The 18,906-nt window shown below is 37.4% G+C and overlaps 1 protein-coding gene across 1 annotated transcript in view; it reads left to right on the forward strand.

The window, feature by feature from the left end:
* Positions 1–18,906, forward strand: part of LOC306857906 (src kinase-associated phosphoprotein 1-like) — a 30,444-nt gene that overhangs the window by 6,651 nt on the left and 4,887 nt on the right. Inside the window, exons 5-11 of the mRNA XM_079398174.1 lie at positions 9,981–10,061; positions 10,131–10,214; positions 10,304–10,428; positions 10,545–10,608; positions 12,320–12,571; positions 14,277–14,321; positions 14,394–14,500. Coding sequence (XP_079254300.1) covers positions 9,981–10,061; positions 10,131–10,214; positions 10,304–10,428; positions 10,545–10,608; positions 12,320–12,571; positions 14,277–14,321; positions 14,394–14,500 — 758 coding nt within the window. The remainder of the gene's footprint in view (positions 1–9,980; positions 10,062–10,130; positions 10,215–10,303; positions 10,429–10,544; positions 10,609–12,319; positions 12,572–14,276; positions 14,322–14,393; positions 14,501–18,906) is intronic.

An 18,906-nucleotide genomic window follows, 5' to 3' on the forward strand; every position in this document is an offset into this window, starting at 1 on the left:
AGGAGCTTCACCAGTGAGAGGCTATATTTACGTTTTTGGAGATTTCTGGCCTGGTAATGCACATTACTGCAGTGTGTGTGATAAAACACAACCATCGGTATCCACTGAACCAAATCATTTTCATGATGACTGGCAGGGCCATGATATGACAGATTCCAATGTACAACAGAAAAAATCCTCTTGATGTTATCACAAGATGAGGATTTTCCATGAAGTGATTTTTTTGTTACAACAATGCCTGGCTGCAGTCCATAAGCACCTTGAGCCAATAAAAACACTTCAAGTTAATTTATCCTGCTCTCCTAAATTTTATAGAGTAGCATAAGATGGAAAATTGTCTCCAGATTTGTGTTGTGTATATAATAAATTATTTAAAATAAAGCTCAAGTTTTATTTTTATAAAGAGGACATTGCTCATATATGGCTGGATTAAGATTACAGATGTGTAACTTGACTCATTTAACGGTTGAAGCCTTTGAACTTTCTATTTATTTACCCAAGGACACGCGCGGTTCTCCTGCACTGTAGACCTATAGGTCTACTGCGCGTGCTGCTCCACAAATTTTTTTGGCAAATTACTATAAAGATATTTTGAATGTGAATTGTTCGTTTTGGTTATTAAATATTGTTCTGATATATGTAGGCTATACGGGCTTAGTTTATTTAGCTCTAAACGAATTTCTCATAAGAGTATCCGGAAATCATGTAAAAAATAGTTTAGGCTATAGGCAAAGGTAAAGTAGGCTAAATGTTGTTTTATTTATTATTATTATTATTTAGAAACGAAAGTAGTTGAACAGAATAATAGCTAGTTAGTATGTAAAAATGAATGTAGTAGCTAAATAACGCCACTGATGGATTTGTTTTAGCATTAAAAATAACTATTCTGAAGACCTAAATGTGTAGTAATATTTAGTCTATAATTTATAGCTTAATTTGGGCCCATAGGCTATATGTAACTATTTATAAATGTATAGTTTAGGCCTAAATCCAAATTAGTCTATATTTTGTGATGTTTTATTTTTTGCATAGGTCGATTGAACTGAAAAATCACGATCTTGAGTTAACACATTTGATTGATTATTTATGGTAGAATGAATGCATAAATAAAAAATGGTTTTAAATGTGCACGGTGTCTATATTAAGCCTGTAGGCCTACTAGAAATCAATTCAAGCAGGTATTTGTTAAAACCTGAAAAATCGAGATATAGCCTATCCTACAAGCCTAAATACACACAAAAAATTAACATTTGTGAGAAATAGACAACTTTTATTAGGATGTCATTTAATTAGCCTAATTTGAAACGTTTATTCGTTGTAACGTTCTGTTAGATTCATTTTTTTTATGTTTTATGTATGTATTATATATAGGCCTACTGAATTATTTTACAGTCTGAGTTGTCGAAGAGAACACCATTCACTTTCACTTAACACGCGCCCTCTGGTGGACGTTTTTTGTTTAGCTTTTACCATTTTCCTCAAACTAAAGCAATCCTACTGATATTTACACGTTTTATATAAACTAAACGATACTTTTAGGCCATTACTTAGTACTATCGAATTTCATGTTTTTTTTTCTGAATTGGAAATCTGATTATTTTCACTCACTCATTCTCAGTTAAATAAAACAGACCCACAATAGCAGTTTTCTGGAGTTTGTCAGACGGTCATAAATACCTGTGTGGCACACATGTATGTGAGCGTTAACAAACACGTCAAACTTTACGACCGTACCGCATTCCTCGTGTGATCGATGCTCGAAATCATGAATCTTGATTTGCTGTCGGCAGACAGTCGACACGTGTCCGCTGGTATATTTCATCGTTCTTGTATCAAAACTGTTCAAAGAAAACCTAACAAACAAGCAGATAAGAGACGTAAAACTACGGAATTGTCCAATAGTATTCCTTTACCTCTATGTATTTTTTTTTTTAAATCGAAGTGCATGCATCTGCACTCATATCATTTAAATTCATTAAATCGATCGATGCAATAGGAGGACTAGGACTATATTTTGTTTCAAAATTAGTGTCAAGTAGCCTACAAGAAATCGTGGATTTTTTTTAATTTTATATTATTTTATTATTGTTATGGCACACAAATAATATTTCAATTTTAGGCTATTTCGCATATAAATTTGGGATGTAGAAAAAACAGATGAGCAATTCTAACAAAACAGGTAGTCTGTGTTAGTTGTAATAAATGTAGCCTGTTATACCATTCTGTGCAGTCTTTGTGGGTCCAGTTGAAATGGACTGTAAAGTGTTACGAACCCATCTGGTTAGCCATGATATTTATATATTTTTATATAGGCCTATTTTTTAAACACCTAGATGAAAAGCTGTGTGTGGGATGTTATATTTTAAATGAAACAAAATGAACTGCTTATTAGATGATAACAGTTATTTAGCATCCAATGCAGTTATAAGGCAGAAGAAATTATATATGCTTACCTCTTTTTTTGTCCTGCAAATCCCTTATATTTGTAAAGACTTACAACCTGCACTGTCACCTCAGAAGGGTGGTGGTATATAATTTAGCACTGTAGTTACTTTCTAATTGGTTAAACTGATGTTTTTACAATTTATTCTGAAATACAACACTCCCCGTCTCAACCCTTTTTTTTTTCTCTTCTCTTATAGGAATGTCTCAGTTTTTCCCCACATTCAAAACATTTACTTGTGACAGAGTGTCTTGTAAATGGATCCAAAAAAATATTGAACGGCTAATAGAAACAGCAGCAGCAATGCAATGTTATATTTAAAAATAATTAAATAAATGCCTGAATTATACACTTAATCCCACAATGTTGTCTTATGTAAGTAGTTTATTTAAAGCAGTTCATCTTAATTTAGTTAAATACAAAGGGAATAGATGAAGATCTATGTATGCAGTCACTTTTACTTTCTTGTGTGAAATTAAAGAACATCCTTTTATATTTTTTTCTCTTTTTGTAGCTTTTATGAAAAAAAAGAAAAAAGGAACCTACTCATAATTCTGGTTGCAATAAACACACACTCATTTGTATTCTGTATTGATGTCTAGTTAGTTCATTTTTCTTTGTGAATTGGCTATAACCGACAGCACCGAATTCCAAGCTTTCTCATGCCTCGGCTCCACTAGTTTAAGTATATTTCCACATCTCGCCAAACTAATTTTTCTTTGCAGCCGTGTGTGATGATGACACTGCTTTCGAGTCATATCTCCTCTGGCTGTCGCACCCCAGTCCACCTCTCTGCCATCTCAGGATTATAGTATTTGCAGTTAAACTTTTGAATGGATGTCATAATATATGGGGGTAAAATTTATAGAGCTCTGGTCTCTCAACGGAGGACCCCCTTTGCTTTCTCTGCTCTTTGCCAGACTATAAATTTTCCTCTTGTACGGTGCGGCTCGTCAGTAAAGGAACAATGTTGTGGCACTAAAGCATGCTAAATGGTTTCCCACATCATGTGTGAAGCCCACAATTACGCCTTTAAACAGAGGCCTGCTAAAGGTCCATCCTGGAATCTTGTAAATAATAAGTAATACTGCAAAACTGTTCAGGGGCTGCATGATTTCATGTCTCATGTTGTGAATAACAGATCCTTTTCATTCAAATCGAATCAGTTCTTGTTAAGGACAATTTAGAGAGGTGATGTTCAATTGAGCCGTTCACCTAGGGATCTCTCTCTTTCAGTCTTTCGCTCCCCCTCCCTATAATGCCTTTCCCTCTTTTTCTCAGCCTCCTAATGTTTGCTATGCGCAGGCATTGCACAGAGGCCACTGCCTTTGCCTTTAATGAGGAAAAATGAGTCAATTTGCTGTTCTCTGTGTGCAGTTTGCGTATTGGTGTGCAGTACAGGGGGGTTAAGGATGCTCGAAGTGCTCCTTTTTTCTAATTTGCTGTACAGGAGAGCGCAGTAATTCCGGTCTCTCCATCTCTCCCTGATCAGCATTCCTCCCCTGCCTCTCCCCTCAGCCCCCCAGGGACCCTAGTGCCTTCTGTTTCACCTCATCTCTGAGGTTCACGCCGAGGTCAGCCGGAGACCCGTGCGTCCCGTGCACACGGTGCGTAACTGGAAGATATGGATAGGACATCGATCTGATGAAGATTTCTTGCACTGTTTATATACTGTATCCTCAAAATTAATATTCATTTTCATACTTTATATTATTTTAATGGAAAAATTCAGTTGTAGCATTAAAAGAAGTGTTTTATTTTTCATTTATTTAGAGAAATTAGAATAAAATTTTAAAATCAGCCATTTATCAGATATCAGCCATAACATGAAAATAATTATCAGCTTATCTGTATTGAGAATTCAGTGTATCTCTATTTGTAAAATTTTGTGCATTATAACGCATGCTTCAGTATGCAAATGTGATCACATGATCGGTTAGTAATCTTTCATGGACTCAAATAAAATATTTAATGTAACATTTTTATCATCTATCCTTTGTCAGGTATTTAAAAAAATTAATGAAAACAAACTTAAATGTATAAATAAATCTACATTTTGCATTTACTGTATGTCTTTGACTGGCCTTTGCATCTGTCAGTGCTGACTGTGCCCTGTCATTGACTCATAGCCACTCAACTGTGATGCTATTTAATGGTGTTTTACATTAACTTCCTCGGATCATTACAGCATCAATCAGACTTTTATAGCCGGATCACCTGCTGTGCTCATAACATCACCTGTGAGCGCAGTATTATGCATGTTGGTGAGGATGTTAAATGCGCACATAGCCCAGCTTTATTATCCAGTATGAACACCTGAAATGAGCTTATGACGAATGGTAATTAATTAAATAGTATATAAGGTTGTTTATTCGCCACTCATTTGAGACTGCTGCTCTCGCGGTACATTTTTTCGATGTCATTGTTACAAAAGTGTTCTCTGCCGAACAAGTGAGGAGTAAACACAGCAGCCCATTGGTGGTGGCAGGCAGAGATAGGAGTAGCGTGACCTGGAGCTGTGCCTACCTCCATGTTGCGGAAGAAGGGGGAGGGAGGCTGGGCCGGCCATCTCTTGGTTCTCCCGTATCCCGTCGAGCTCCTCTCGTGGCATCAGTCCCCGGTCTCCTGCTGCTGTGGCACTGATGAACGTTCCTCTGCGTGGCACGCTCAATGCCTCACTCCACCAATCTCGCCCTGCCACATCGCAGAGGCCATGCCATGCATCACCACAAAGCATCTAGCAGCCGCGGAGAGCGCCTGAAGGAAAGTCATTAGCTTTGTGCCGCTCCCTTTCTCCTCTCCCCACATCTCCACGTATTTGTGTGCTACTTGTCATGAGTTACTGACAAAATCAAGCTTGGAATTGGACGTCTGCTTAGCGAAAACTAAATAAGTCCTCTGATGTATGATTTTTGATACATTTTGATGCTCTATGATATTCTTTGAATACTTCTTGATATTCTTTGAATACTTCAGAATGATTGATGTTGGTAAAGAACAACATGAGAAAACAAAATAAATGAAGTCGGAAAAGGCCTAACAGCACAAAGCCTCTGAGAACGATGGTGATGTAACACTCTGAAATATTCATAAACATCCACAGCACGTTTAAATGGAAATGACTGGACTTATGCTAATTAAGGAAGGAGAATGCTATGGGTGAGAGAGTTAAGAAACCTCACCGCTCTGAATAATTAAAAACGCAATTTATAGGCAAAATGAAAATCCTCAAGACCGGTGCCACGTGCATTTTTTATGTCACTTTAATAGTTCTACAGAGGTAAATTATTTTGTTTATGATGGTTTCAAAAGTGCATGTTTATAAAAACATGTTGAATCTAAGGAATCTGACACAATGTAGGAAACAGGCAGAAATGTAACAGTTCAAGCTCTTGATTTTTTTTTTTCACTGCCTTTTTGGCTGCTTTTTGTCCTCTGTGGCTTTAAATATATCAAGCTCTGATTGGTTTGAAGGAAATGACTGAAGTTAAATGTTGCATCTGTTTGGCCAATCAGAAACTTGGGTTTCCTTGGAGACAGTTCAGAATAGAAAAACATGCCATTTTTTTCTGTAGGTGAAATGTTTGGTTACACTGCTACCCTGTGGAAGAATCACGAATATAGTGACTGGCCAGAAACACGCCCACTGTTTGGTTTCCTCGGGAAGGCAGGTTGTAGGTTGTGAAGAATGACTGAACGCAAATTCGCCATTCATTTTGCCATTGCTTAAGTCTCTGACCGCACCATGGGGTCAGACAGCAAGACCTGAGGAAGAAGGTTGTCAGTAGGTGTGTGAAGATTAGAGAGACTGTTAATTGTACGCCATTCTCACATTTCTTCTGTTTATTCTGTTTCTTCTGAACTATTACCGGGGCTTGACCTTTTAGATAAATGAACAGAGGGGGATGTGGATGGATGAGGGGAGTAAAAGGTGTTTGGACGAAAGCGCACAAAGAGAAAAATGAACAGAGAAGTGGCTGGACCGAGGCCTCCGTTTTTTCGATGATACATCAACTTACCCTTGACAAACAGTTGTATTTATGACGACGTAGATGTGACCGTGTGTACAGAACAGGCTCATGTGTGTTCATGAATGTGAGTGAGGGTCAAAGGGCTCCTCTGCAAGATGGTCATCTGTCTGATAAACTGGACACATAACATGGCGGGCTACAGAGCTCGATGGTGATGTCATGCAGACTGGGTGTGTTTGATGAGCTGAGTCTTATTTATAGAGGCATTAGATTCTCCAAGCTGTTATATCCACCACTCACATCACAGTTGCGCTTATCGTTGTTCTTTTGACATTTTTTTTACAGTGACAAGTTCAAGACAGCCCTCTGCACAGTTGACTGCATAACACTGTCTGTTTTATGCATCGAATGGCGGCCTTAACTCAAATAGAAGAGATGCCACAGAGATTACTTCGACATTAGTGTGCAGGGAAGGAAGCATCTGCTCGTGTCTAAATGAGTTTTAAATAAGTCTGGTAGCGTGCCCAGAGGCCCACCTGTCACCTACGCTCTCTTTTAGCTCTTGAGGTTTGAAGTTGATGAAAGCCGGATCGCGAGGGTGAGGATTTGTGTCTCGTTTCCCTGTTTTCAGCAAATTGTTCATCTGCGCTGCCACTCTCATACGCCCTAGAAAACATGCTAAAAATAGGCGCGTGGGTGCAGATTAAAGTGCAGCAAGCCCTGCACGAGATTTTGATATATTCTTATTACAGTTGTCATCATATTAGCAGAGCCATCAGGGGCCCGGTACAATTTTTTATGGGTGAGCTGGGCCCCCTCTTCCCTAAACCTAGAGGTTATACCATCTTACGATGACAGGGGAAAATGGTAATTTTAGGGGTGCAAAGCTCAGTGGTACACATTTGTACATCATTTACACCTAAATATATACAATGCCCTCCATAAGTATTGGAACAGTAAAGACAAAATTGCTCTGTTGGCTGTGGAGTCAAGACATTTGCAAATATGATTAAAAGATGATATGAGACAAAACTACAGAATGTTACATTTTATTATTAGCCGTTTCAACACATACATGTTTTACCAAATAAAAAGAACAGCACTTTTAGAGTTCATCCCACTCATTGATGTGAGCATAAGTATTGGGACAGTTGAACATAAGGCATATATAAAATATTAAAAGCTATTATTTAGTTGCAGATCCCTTGCACTGCAGATCCCTTCAATCACAGCAGTGAGTCTGGGACCCATAGACATCACCAGACTCTTGGTCTCATCCTTTGAAATGCTTTTCCCAGCCTTTAATGCAGCCAATTCCAGTTGTTGCTTGTTCTGGGGAGTTTCTGCCTTTACTCTCCTCTTCAGCTGGTGAAATTCATGTTAAATCAGATTTAAATCTGGAGATTGACTTGGGCAATCTAAGACTTTCCATTTCTTTGCCCTTATAAATTCCTTGACTGAACTGGCCGGGCAATATGAAGCACTTCCCAATGAATCTGGTGACATTTTCTTGAATATTTGTAGGCAAGATGGTTTTGTACCCTTCCAAATTCATTCTGTTTCTGTCATCATACATTAAGTCATCAGTAAAGTTGAGAGGGCCTGTTCCAGAGGCAGCCATGCATGCCCATGCCATGACACCACCTCCACCATGGTTTACAGATGAGGCTGTATGCTTGGGATCATTGCAGTTCCCTTTTTTTTCTCCACATTTTTGCTTGCCCATCACTTAGATAAAGGTTCATCTCTGTCTCATCGGTCCATAAACACAGTTCCAAAACTCTTCTGGCTCGCTTTTGTGCTTTTTTTGCAAACTCTAATCTTGCCTTTCTATTTTTGGTGCTGGTCAGAGGTTTGAATCTCGCTGTGTAGCATCTGTAATTCTGTGTCAAAGTCTCCTGAGGACAGTAAATTGTCAGAGCATCACCCCAGCTTTCTGGAAGTTGTTGGTGATTTAACAGACACGTCTTTTAGGATTCATTTTCACAGCTTTTAGGATTTGTCTGTCATCAACTACTGTTGTTTTCTCAGCCGATCAGGTCGTGTTGGTTGCTGGTGGTTTCCAAACTCTTGATTTCTCCATGCCCTTTGTTTTTGCTAGAGCTCTAACTGACTTCCTCTTTTCTTTTAGCATCCAAATTGCTTGCTTTTCTCTCAAAGTCAGCTCCCTCATCTTCATCCTGGTTTGTGTGTCATCATCGAATGGAAGATTCAGAATGCAGAAGTAATGGATATAACTGATATGACATATTCCCTGTTTTTAATATCTGACGAATTAATGCAACAGGACACAGCTGATCACTTAGAAAGACCTGTGAGGAAACTGTCCCAATACTTATGCTCACATCAGATAGAGGGATGAAACTCTAAAAGTGCTGAACTTCTTAGCTGGTAAAACATCTGTGTTGAATCACCCAATAATAAAATCTGACATTCTGTAGTTTTGTCTCATATTCATATTTAAATCATATTTGTAAATGTTTTGACTCCACAGCCAACAGAGCAATTTTGTCTTTACTGTTCCAATACTTTTGGAGGGCACTGTTAATTTATCATTTATTGTGTGTGTGTGTGTATATGTGACCCTGGACCACAAAACCAGTCATAAGGGTCAATTTTATGAAATTGAGATTTATACATCATCTGAAAGCCAAATAAAGGCGCTTTCTATTGTTGTATGGTTTGTTAGGATAGGATAATATTTGTCTGAGATACAACTACTTGAAAATCTGGAATCTGCAAAAAAAATTAAATATTGAGAAAATCGCATTTAAAGTTGTCCAAATGAAGTTCTTAGCAATGCATATTACATATTAAGTTTTGATATATTTACAGTAGGAAATACAATGGAACATAATCTTTACTTAATATCCTAATGATTTTTGGCATAAATGGTAAATCGATCATTTTGACCCCTACAATGCATTTTTGGCTATTGCTACAAATATACCCGTGCTGTTATGACTGATTTTGTGGTTCAGGGTCATACACGCGCACTGTTATTCAAAAGGTCAGTAAGATTTTATTTTTAAAGAAATTAATTAATTTATTCAGCAAGGACACATTAAATTGACCAGAAGTGATAATATGACAGTAAATACATTATTGTTAAATAACACTCTATTTCTAATAATTTATTATTTAATTTTTTTTACTTTCTAAAGCACCAAATCTGCAAGTTATAATGATTTCTGAAGGATCATGCGACACTGAAGATTATAGTAACGGCTGCTGAAAATTCAGCTTTGCCATCACAGGAATTAATTGCATTCTCAAATATATTAAAATAGAAACAGTTATTTATAACTGTAATAATACTTCACAAAAATACTGCTTGTTCTGTATTTTTCAAATAAATGCAGCCTTGGTAAGCATAAGAGACTTCTGTCAAAGTATAAAAAAATCTTACTGACCACAAAATTTGAAACAGTATTTTTATATAAATATTTTAATTGTATAAACAATAAGCATAAGTGTTCTATTTCATGTTTGAGTAAGTGTGTTATTCACTCATTTTATATTATACCAAATTATTTCACAACATTATTTCCCTTGATTTCTGATAGTTTTTGAGGAGATCCCTTTGGTGGCTGCACAGGACCTGAGTAACATCCTAAAGCAAGGTTACCTGGAGAAGAAGAGACGTGGTAAGAATCTTTCAAATCAAAGCATCACATAGCATCCACAAGTATTTCTAATCTTTTTCTTTTTTTCAGATCACAGTTTCTTCAGCATGGAATGGCAAAAGCGATGGTGTGTGCTAAACAACACCATATTTTATTACTTTGGGAGTGAGAAAGGTATGTCCTGTCCTGTTTAAAAAGGTATACAAGTCTTTTCATAAACATCTAAAGTTAGAGATATTGAGAATCTTGTTTTCTGAATTCAGACAAGCAGCAGAAAGGCTCATTTTATATTAACGGCTACAGTGCAGAGCTGGTGCCCAGCTTACGCAAAGACTCCAAGAAGAATTCATGCTTCGAGTTGAGCGCTCCTGGAAGACGTTCTTACCAGGTTCAACACACACAAACACACTCACGTTGCTCATTGCTGTATTCAGTCATTTTGATCTCGTTACAATGAAGAATGAGAATAGTCTCCAAATCAACAATGATAGTTTTTCTCTGCAGTTCACTGCCAGCAGTCCTCGTGAGGCCAGGGAATGGGTGGACCAGATCAATTTTGTTCTTAAGGGTATGTGAGATATGAAATACATTTTTATTAGAATACATAACATATATTATATTATGCTAAATGCATCTGACTTGATCCAAGCACAACGGTGATCATCTTGAGGTGAAAAGGGCAGTTATATATATATATATATATATATATATATAAAAAGGCATACCAATAACTTTCCTCTTGGCTCAGCCAATAAGATAATCTCTAGACCTCCTCATGCAGCACGTCACTGTGCTTCTGAGTCCAACGTGCTTCAGGCTGCCTCCTCTTCCCCGTAGCGCAGCGCTCTTTACAGGAAATTGATTGGGATTTGCCCGGTCATCCTTTAGGGGCATCGATCTGGTCCTGCTTGGCATCCAGGCAGTGAGGATACGATAGCCTGTGTTACAGAGCTCAGTCACCTGCAATCAGGCCCTCACTTCATCTGAGACAGATCTGAGGCACCCTCGCCACTCTAAAATGGGCTCAATGTGGCCCTCTGATTTGCGGGAAGTAATGGACACTCCTGAGATAGTTTTCTCCCTCCCCACCCCCCTTCGCACATGTACATACAGCCAAATGACACAAGCATCGTTTAGTTTTAACACTGTAATAAATGTAAAATTGAACACATTTTTTTCCAAATTTCTACACAGTGTTAAATTTCTGATATTATTTTTTATTGATTCTCCAAAGCTACACTGAGGTCCAAAAATGTGAGAACACACTGACAATCATTCAAAGTTGGATTTAAACCAAAATTTGAATGATTTTGGATTAAAAAAAAAAAATCATTATTTAAATTTTACATTTTCTGAACTAGTTATGTACTATTTATTGACAAAGCAAATTTGTGACATTGAATGTTCTCAAATCATGCTGGATCACATGATCATCAGTGCAAACTTGTAGAGTTAATCTGTCTGGAGTCCCACTGTCATTAAAGCAAAATGACAAACCAAGAAGAAAAGACTATGAAGATATGAAATTCATATTATTAGTTCAGGTTTTCACTCAAATTAAATCATGCAGGTAATGTAGTTTGTAATAAAAAGCATTAAATTAGGAAATTGCAAAATAGTCACTGGTGGCCTCAGACTTTTGGGACTCCACTAAGTGTAGATATGATTTGTCTGCTGTCATTTTCATTATTTTGGTGTTAATGTTTGCTTTTATGGCTTCTCTCATATATATATATATATATATATATATATATATATATATGTCACAATATTACCGTATTTTTGATTAAAATGAGTGAAGTGAAGTGACATACTGCCAAGTATGGTGACCCATACTCGGAATTCATGCTCTGCATTTAACCCATCCAACGTGCACACACACAGCAGTGAACACACACACACCGTGAACACACACCCGGAGCAGTGGCAGCCATTTATGCTGTGGCGCCCGGGGAGCAGTTGGGGGTCCGGTGCTCAAGCGCACCTCAGTCGTGGTATTGAGGGTGGAGAGAGCACTGGACATTCACTCCCCCCACCTACAATCCCTGCCGGCCCGAGACTCGAACCTGCAACCTTTGGATTACGAGTCCGACTCTCTAACCATTAGGCCACGACTTCATAATAGAAGCATTTTCACTAGTGGTCACATGTAGATTGGTTAACATAATAAGAATGAGATTCACTGCCAAGTACGTTTACAACACAAGGAATTTGTCTTAATTGTCTGCTCTTATTTTCATTATTTAGGTGTTAATGATTGTTTATGGCTTTTCTCCAAGATCTGAGCTCTCACTTCATCCCCTTTGATGATGATGAGGAAGAGGAAGTGGAAGAGACATATGATGACATTGAACGAGCTACCACACCTCCACCACCACGTCCTGGGCCAGCATCTGCACCGGTTACAACCCTGAGTCTGGGACAAACTCCTCAAAGCAGCCATGAGGAATGGAAGGACCAAGGCAGTACTCAAGTAGGTGATGAAGAAGATGATGAAGAGGATGAAGAGGACATTTATGAAGTTCTTCCAGGTACAGAAAAAAAACAATGTATCTCATTGATTTTCCCTTTTAGCAAAACAGGGTTTAATATTGGATTATCCTCATAAAAAATACTAAAATACTAAAATATACTGACATTAGTTTTTGAGGGAGTTTTGGAACAAAGTATCAATAAGAGCATATACATCAAGATCTGGTCACCCAGAGTGATAGCAGGACCCTCAGGGGACTTAATGAGGTCTCTGAGGAGAAATACATCACTCGGGAGTGCTGTCATTTTCACCTTACTTTGCCATGTGTGCTGGGCAGCTGAGCTGGCCACAGATGGCGGATCGAGTGACCACCTCTCTCACTTTCCCTCCCTTCATTCATCTCTCTCTCTCATCTTCTTATGCCTCTCAGATTTTCAGTTTGGAAAAGTGCTGAGCAGGTCTTTTATGACATTGTCTAAAAAGTGCTGATTGTAGTGTGCTGATATATAAACTCATTTATCATACCATTCAAACATTTGGGGTCAGTAAGATATTTTTAAGAAATTAATACTATTATTCTCAAGGATGCGTTAAATTGATCAAAAGTTATAGTAAATATATTTATATTGTTGCATAAGATTTCGATTTTGAATAAATGCTGTGCTTTTAAACTTTGTTCATCAAATAATTCTGTAAAAAAACAAACAAACACTGTTTCCACAAAAATATTAAACAGTTTTAGTGTTGATAACAATAAGAAATATTTAGTAACATTTTATTTTAAGGTGTCCTTGTTACACATGTTACATGTACTTACTATTATAATTACAATACATTATGCATAATTACAGGCAAGTAACCCTAACCCAAACCCTAATCCTAGTCCTAGTCCTAACCATATAGTAAGTACATGTAGTTAATTAATATTACGCAGTACTTAAATGTATAATTACACTGTAACAAGGACACCTTAAAATAAAGTGTAACCAAATATTTCTTGAGCACCAAATCAGCATATTGGAAGGATTTCTAAAGGATCATGTGACACTAAAGACTAAAGTAATAGCTGCTGAAAATGTAGCTTTGCCATCACAGGAATGAATTATATTTCAAAATATTTTAAAATAGTTAACAGTTATTATAAATTGTAATGATATTTCACAATATTGCTGTTTTCCTGTATTTCACATCAAATAAATGCAGTCTTGGTGAGCATAAGACAAAAAATCATTTTTACCACAAGCCTCATGCAACAGATTCCAACACACGTTTTAGATGTATATTTTGCACTTGCGCATATGGTAAAGGGCTACTTTAGCTTTACAGGTTTTTTTCCCCATGCTGTTCCTGGAAGCTCAGGGCAAGCTTGTGCTGTGGGAAGTATAGGGTTGCTGGACGGTGGTTTTATCGGCAGGCTGACAGCGTGAGGATGGATGTGGGAGACGGAAAACTGGGCTATCACTGTCACCTCATAGACCTAGAGGTGCCACGCCCAGAATCAATGCCTGTCTGCCTGAAACACACTAGCCATCTAACCCAGCCTGGCACCTCCCCTATTAATCAAACACGAGCTGGCTGTTCTGCCAGTATCGCACATATTGTTTAATATACTTATGAAAGAGTTCAGGGGTACACAAAGTCGATCCAGAAGTTGAATTTGCAAGGAAGATGTAGCATTATCAGCTGATGTAGACTGATGCCAAAAGATTAATGTATGTACTTGTTCTGTATTTCTATAACCTCTGACCCTCTGTATTTTTCAGATGATGAAAATACTGACAATGCTGAAGAGTGGACTGAAAAGTCTGGTAAGTAGATTGTGTGCATTGATAGAAATTGATTAAAATAATATTTTTATAATCTCTGTGTTTTAAATAAAGGGACATCAGATTATGCAAATTATTACCAAAGCTTGTGGGACTGTGAATCTGATGGACCCGATGAGTTGGCCTTCCAGAGAGGAGATTTAATCTACATCCTTAGCAAGGTCTGTGTTTGGTCCCTCAATCTCTTACATAAATGCACACACACACACACACACACACACACACACACACACACACATACACACACACACAAACGCACACACACACACACACACACACACACACACACACACAAGGTCAGACTTTTAGTTCAGCACTGTTGGCTGTGTCCTTGGCTGATTTGTTAGTTGAAGCACTCTGCATGTATTTTGATTTTCTTTTCTCTTATCTCGCTCTATCCATCTCCTCACTAATGATGAATAATACGCAGCTGGCCATAAGATGAGTCATATCGGTCAATACTCACTGACTTTCTCTTAGCAGCTATTCATTTACTGTATTCTAAATGACAAAGCTGCGATGGTCTTCACTCAGTCAGTACATTCTCATTGTAGCATTTTACAAAGAAGGTCTCAGCGAAAATATAATGAATCAGGATTTGTGGAGTTTTTCTGTTGGTTATTCTATATCAATCACACAATTTAAGAAATGAATAGCATATCAGCAACACATCAGCTTTTTAACAAAGCAGTTACATTTCTAATGACTATTCTTATAGATATCCAAGAGATTTGCAGGTTACAAATTAAATCCGTTTTACAGCTTGTTATATTGACGTAACAGAAAGCCCCTTGTACATCTGCGGTCTGTAGACCACTGCAATACTGTGTTCACACAGGCACATTATCAATAATAGGCTGTTGATTCATTGCAGTAGTTGTGTCTTGGAAAATTGAGAAATCAGCCAAGCAAACCACTTTATTTGGTGCATTCGCTTTTATCTATATATTTTTGTGTCCTACAAATGGGATGTTAGTAGGAACACATAGTGTAGCTGTTTCTTAAAGATACACCACTGGAAGAATCAATGTGTTTTAATTTAGTCTTTAACTGAGTTGTAATCGTAGGGATAGTTCATCCAAAATGAAAACTCTTGTCATCATTGTTGTTGCATGCCGGTTTGACCTACTTTAAACTTTGTAACACACATGCAAAACATATTTTAAATAATATCTGTGTTTTTTGGCCATACAATGAAAGTCAGTGCAGTTCTATGTTGTTGTTTTTTTTTCATTACACAGACAAAAACAGATAAAACATTCTTTAAAAATATTTTATGTTCTGCAAAAAACAACAACAACAACAACAACAGAAGAACCACAAAAGAAAATATTTTGAAGAATGTTGGTAAACAAACAGTTGACGGTATCCATTGACTTTTATAGTATTTTTTTCCATACTATGCAAGTTAATGGCTACCAGCAGATGTTTGGCTGCCAATATATATATATTTTTTAAATATGTTGTTTTGTATTTAACAGAAGAAATAAACTAGAAATAAACTTGTACAGGTTTGGAACTTGAAGGTGAGTAAATGATGAGAGAATAAAAATTTTGGGGTGAACTATCCCATCAAGAAAGAATTATACTATCATATTTGGCACTCTTGATATTCAATAATCACTAATGAAATGTACAGATATGACTGCTAATGAACCCTAAAATCAGAATTAAATAACAGGAGAGCTAAAAACAGGTTTGATTCGGTTATTCAAAAAACAGTGTATATATGTTACATCCACTGTGGTTAGTTATCAAAACAGTAAGGATGTGCATGGGTCATTTATTTTTATCTCATGCCATATTTCTAATTTGTGTAAACAATGAGTCTAACCATCTCAGATAGCTAGAGCCTGTCTCTGATTTTGTCATCATGCTGTTATTATATTCAGACAAGTAGATTTATCAGCTCTTACTTTTAATCCCTCTGTGACTGACATGTAATTGAAATAGCTTTTATTGATGGCAGTATTTTCGACATGGCTGCACTTGTATCGCTCAAATCTCGTAGACCTCTTCGGATGCATCCTCAGACAATGTGGGACTGCTGCTCTTGTTTTACGGGTGCTTCCCTGGAACGTTGACCTTACTGAATGAAATATAGGCCGTTGGCTAGAACTCAAGCCTAACTCTAGCAGTCCCACTCATAAAGCAGTGGTCATAAAACCTGAGTGCATAAATTCTGCTGCACAGAGGCGTGGAGGGGAGGCCAAGTATATTTGTGTCAACACCGAGTGTAATTACAAGGTGATAAAGATGTGCAAAGTGCTAAATCAATTCTGCTAACCAACAGGTTTTTGAGGCAGCGCTATGATTGACCGCTGTGAAGTCACAAATCAAAGAGGTCGACAGCGCTGTCACAGCACTGGTGTAAGCAGAGCGTACAGATTAAAAAAAGCTCTCTCATCAGTCTTTATTGATCCACCACTTACAGTGAATAAACAGCTATTCGGCTCATCTACACAAATCACTACACGTATCTATAATATGTGGGAGCATTTGGGAATGTGATAGCACACACACAAAATATTTCCTTCATTAGTGGTTATTATTAGAGTATTTTTGTAATCCTCAGATGGAACATGGAAATTAAATTTAACGGGGTAGTTCATCACAACATGAAAATTTTGTCACGATTTTCACCCTCATGTTATTGTAAACCAATTTATTTTAAAATGTTTTTTTTATTTTTTTTTTATCCATACAATGAAATGTTCTGGACTGCACTGCCTTGTTATTTAATTATCAAAACCCAACACTGAATTTCAATACAATCTCTTTTTTTTTTTAGTTAAATTTGACTGGTGAATCATTTAGAGTGATTCTGTGATTTTGTGTGCAACCATAATAGCTGCACTACGGCTTGCTGTTTCCTTCAGATCAGCCTCCCTTGCCGCCATTGTTTCCCTGCTCATGCCGCATGGCTCCTTAGTTCAGAACACTTGAACATGAAATAGTGGCTTAGGCTAACACATCCATCTGCCAGCTTTGTATAGCCTACTCAATCCTCAGTGTTGAAGAATCACGGCAGCAGGACATTTGGGGATGTTTTTCTTCCTGCTCTAATCACATTGCATGTACGCTACCGAACACATGTACTTTAATTTGTCTTATTTTCGTAACTATTGTTATTTGCATTATAGTTTGTTTGCTGTGTTCAGTTTTTTCCTACATGTGTAGTTGAAGGGGCCCATGGAGAGGTTTTTTTTTTTTCTTCTTCAACCATGCCATCCTTTTGCATTCCAAACTCTTAATTTATGCCCCTAGATTCAAAGTACATGACTCCCAAAGGTCAGACCCAACACATGCCAGAATTCCCACTGGAATCCCCTTAAAATCCTGGAATGAGAAGCAAAGAGATTTATTGCACTAAAGATGGAGGCAAACTTCTCCAGGACTCTTTTAACATGCAAGCCCACCGATATCCCTTTCTTTCAGTTCATCTTGGACATTCTACAGTATGTGCTTTACACTCTCACCATTAGGGGCTGTAAACCAGGAATCTTAGATGCCAGTCTAGACAAGGTCCAACCTACTTTTAACATCCAGATGCTCCATCAGTATGGCTGTGGACACTACTGCCACCTTTTGGCTGAGGACTTTAAGGTTTTTCAAGCTGGGTGGCACATCTAGTGGTTTTTAAAACAAATGTTTACTGGTTTGAATTGAAAACCTGGCTTAATATATTTCTTAATATATTTGCTAATATATTATTTATATTTATGTATAGTTTTAGTTCCATATAGTTTTTGTCTAAAATAGGCTCATTTCATATATATATATATATATATATATATATATATATATATATATATATATATTGTTTTTATTTCATATTTATTGATTATTTTATGTTTATAAACCATTTAATTTTTTTATTTATATTTGCATTTTATGATTTACTGCTTTTAAACCGTTCAAACAACTTTTAGGCTGCAATTGAATCTGATAAACGTATGTTTATGTGTAATTTTCTCATGCTCCACTGTGCAGGTTTTTTACAGGTAGACATAAAGTGAATTTGCATATGAATGTTCAGTTCTCACAGACAAAACTGTGTGATTGTGACTGTTATCTCCTCCCTTGTGGGACACATCCTTGTAAACTTCAGACAGATGACTGCTCCAGTTGGCCTCCCGCCCAGGGGGTCAGTCTCCTACAAAATGCCTAAAGAAAAGGAAAAGGTGCCATAAAAGAAAAGGAAAATCCAGTGGAAATAGACACTCCTTTTTTAACTCATTCTCACACACTCATCTAAGGACCTGCCTTCTTTGTGGTGCTGTATAGACATATTGAGCTTTCTATTTACCAGCAGAGGCATCAGGGGGTGAGTCTGGGGTTCTGGGGTCATGCAGAGGGCAACGGGCATCTCGCGGTCAACTACAGTAAGTCATTATTCAGCCTAAGCCAATAGTCCAGAACTGCACGGCGGCCGCCCCCCTCACACTCTGCATAATTATTATTAATGGGAGACCACATAAACAGCCATCATTACAGGCTCTCAGCAGCATACACAATCCACTTTAAATGCCTATTAAGTTTAAGTGCCATCAGTAATCCCCAAGTG

Source organism: Barbus barbus (assembly GCF_936440315.1).
Source record: "Barbus barbus genome assembly, chromosome: 38".
In the NCBI taxonomy this organism is placed as follows: Eukaryota; Metazoa; Chordata; class Actinopteri; order Cypriniformes; family Cyprinidae; genus Barbus; species Barbus barbus.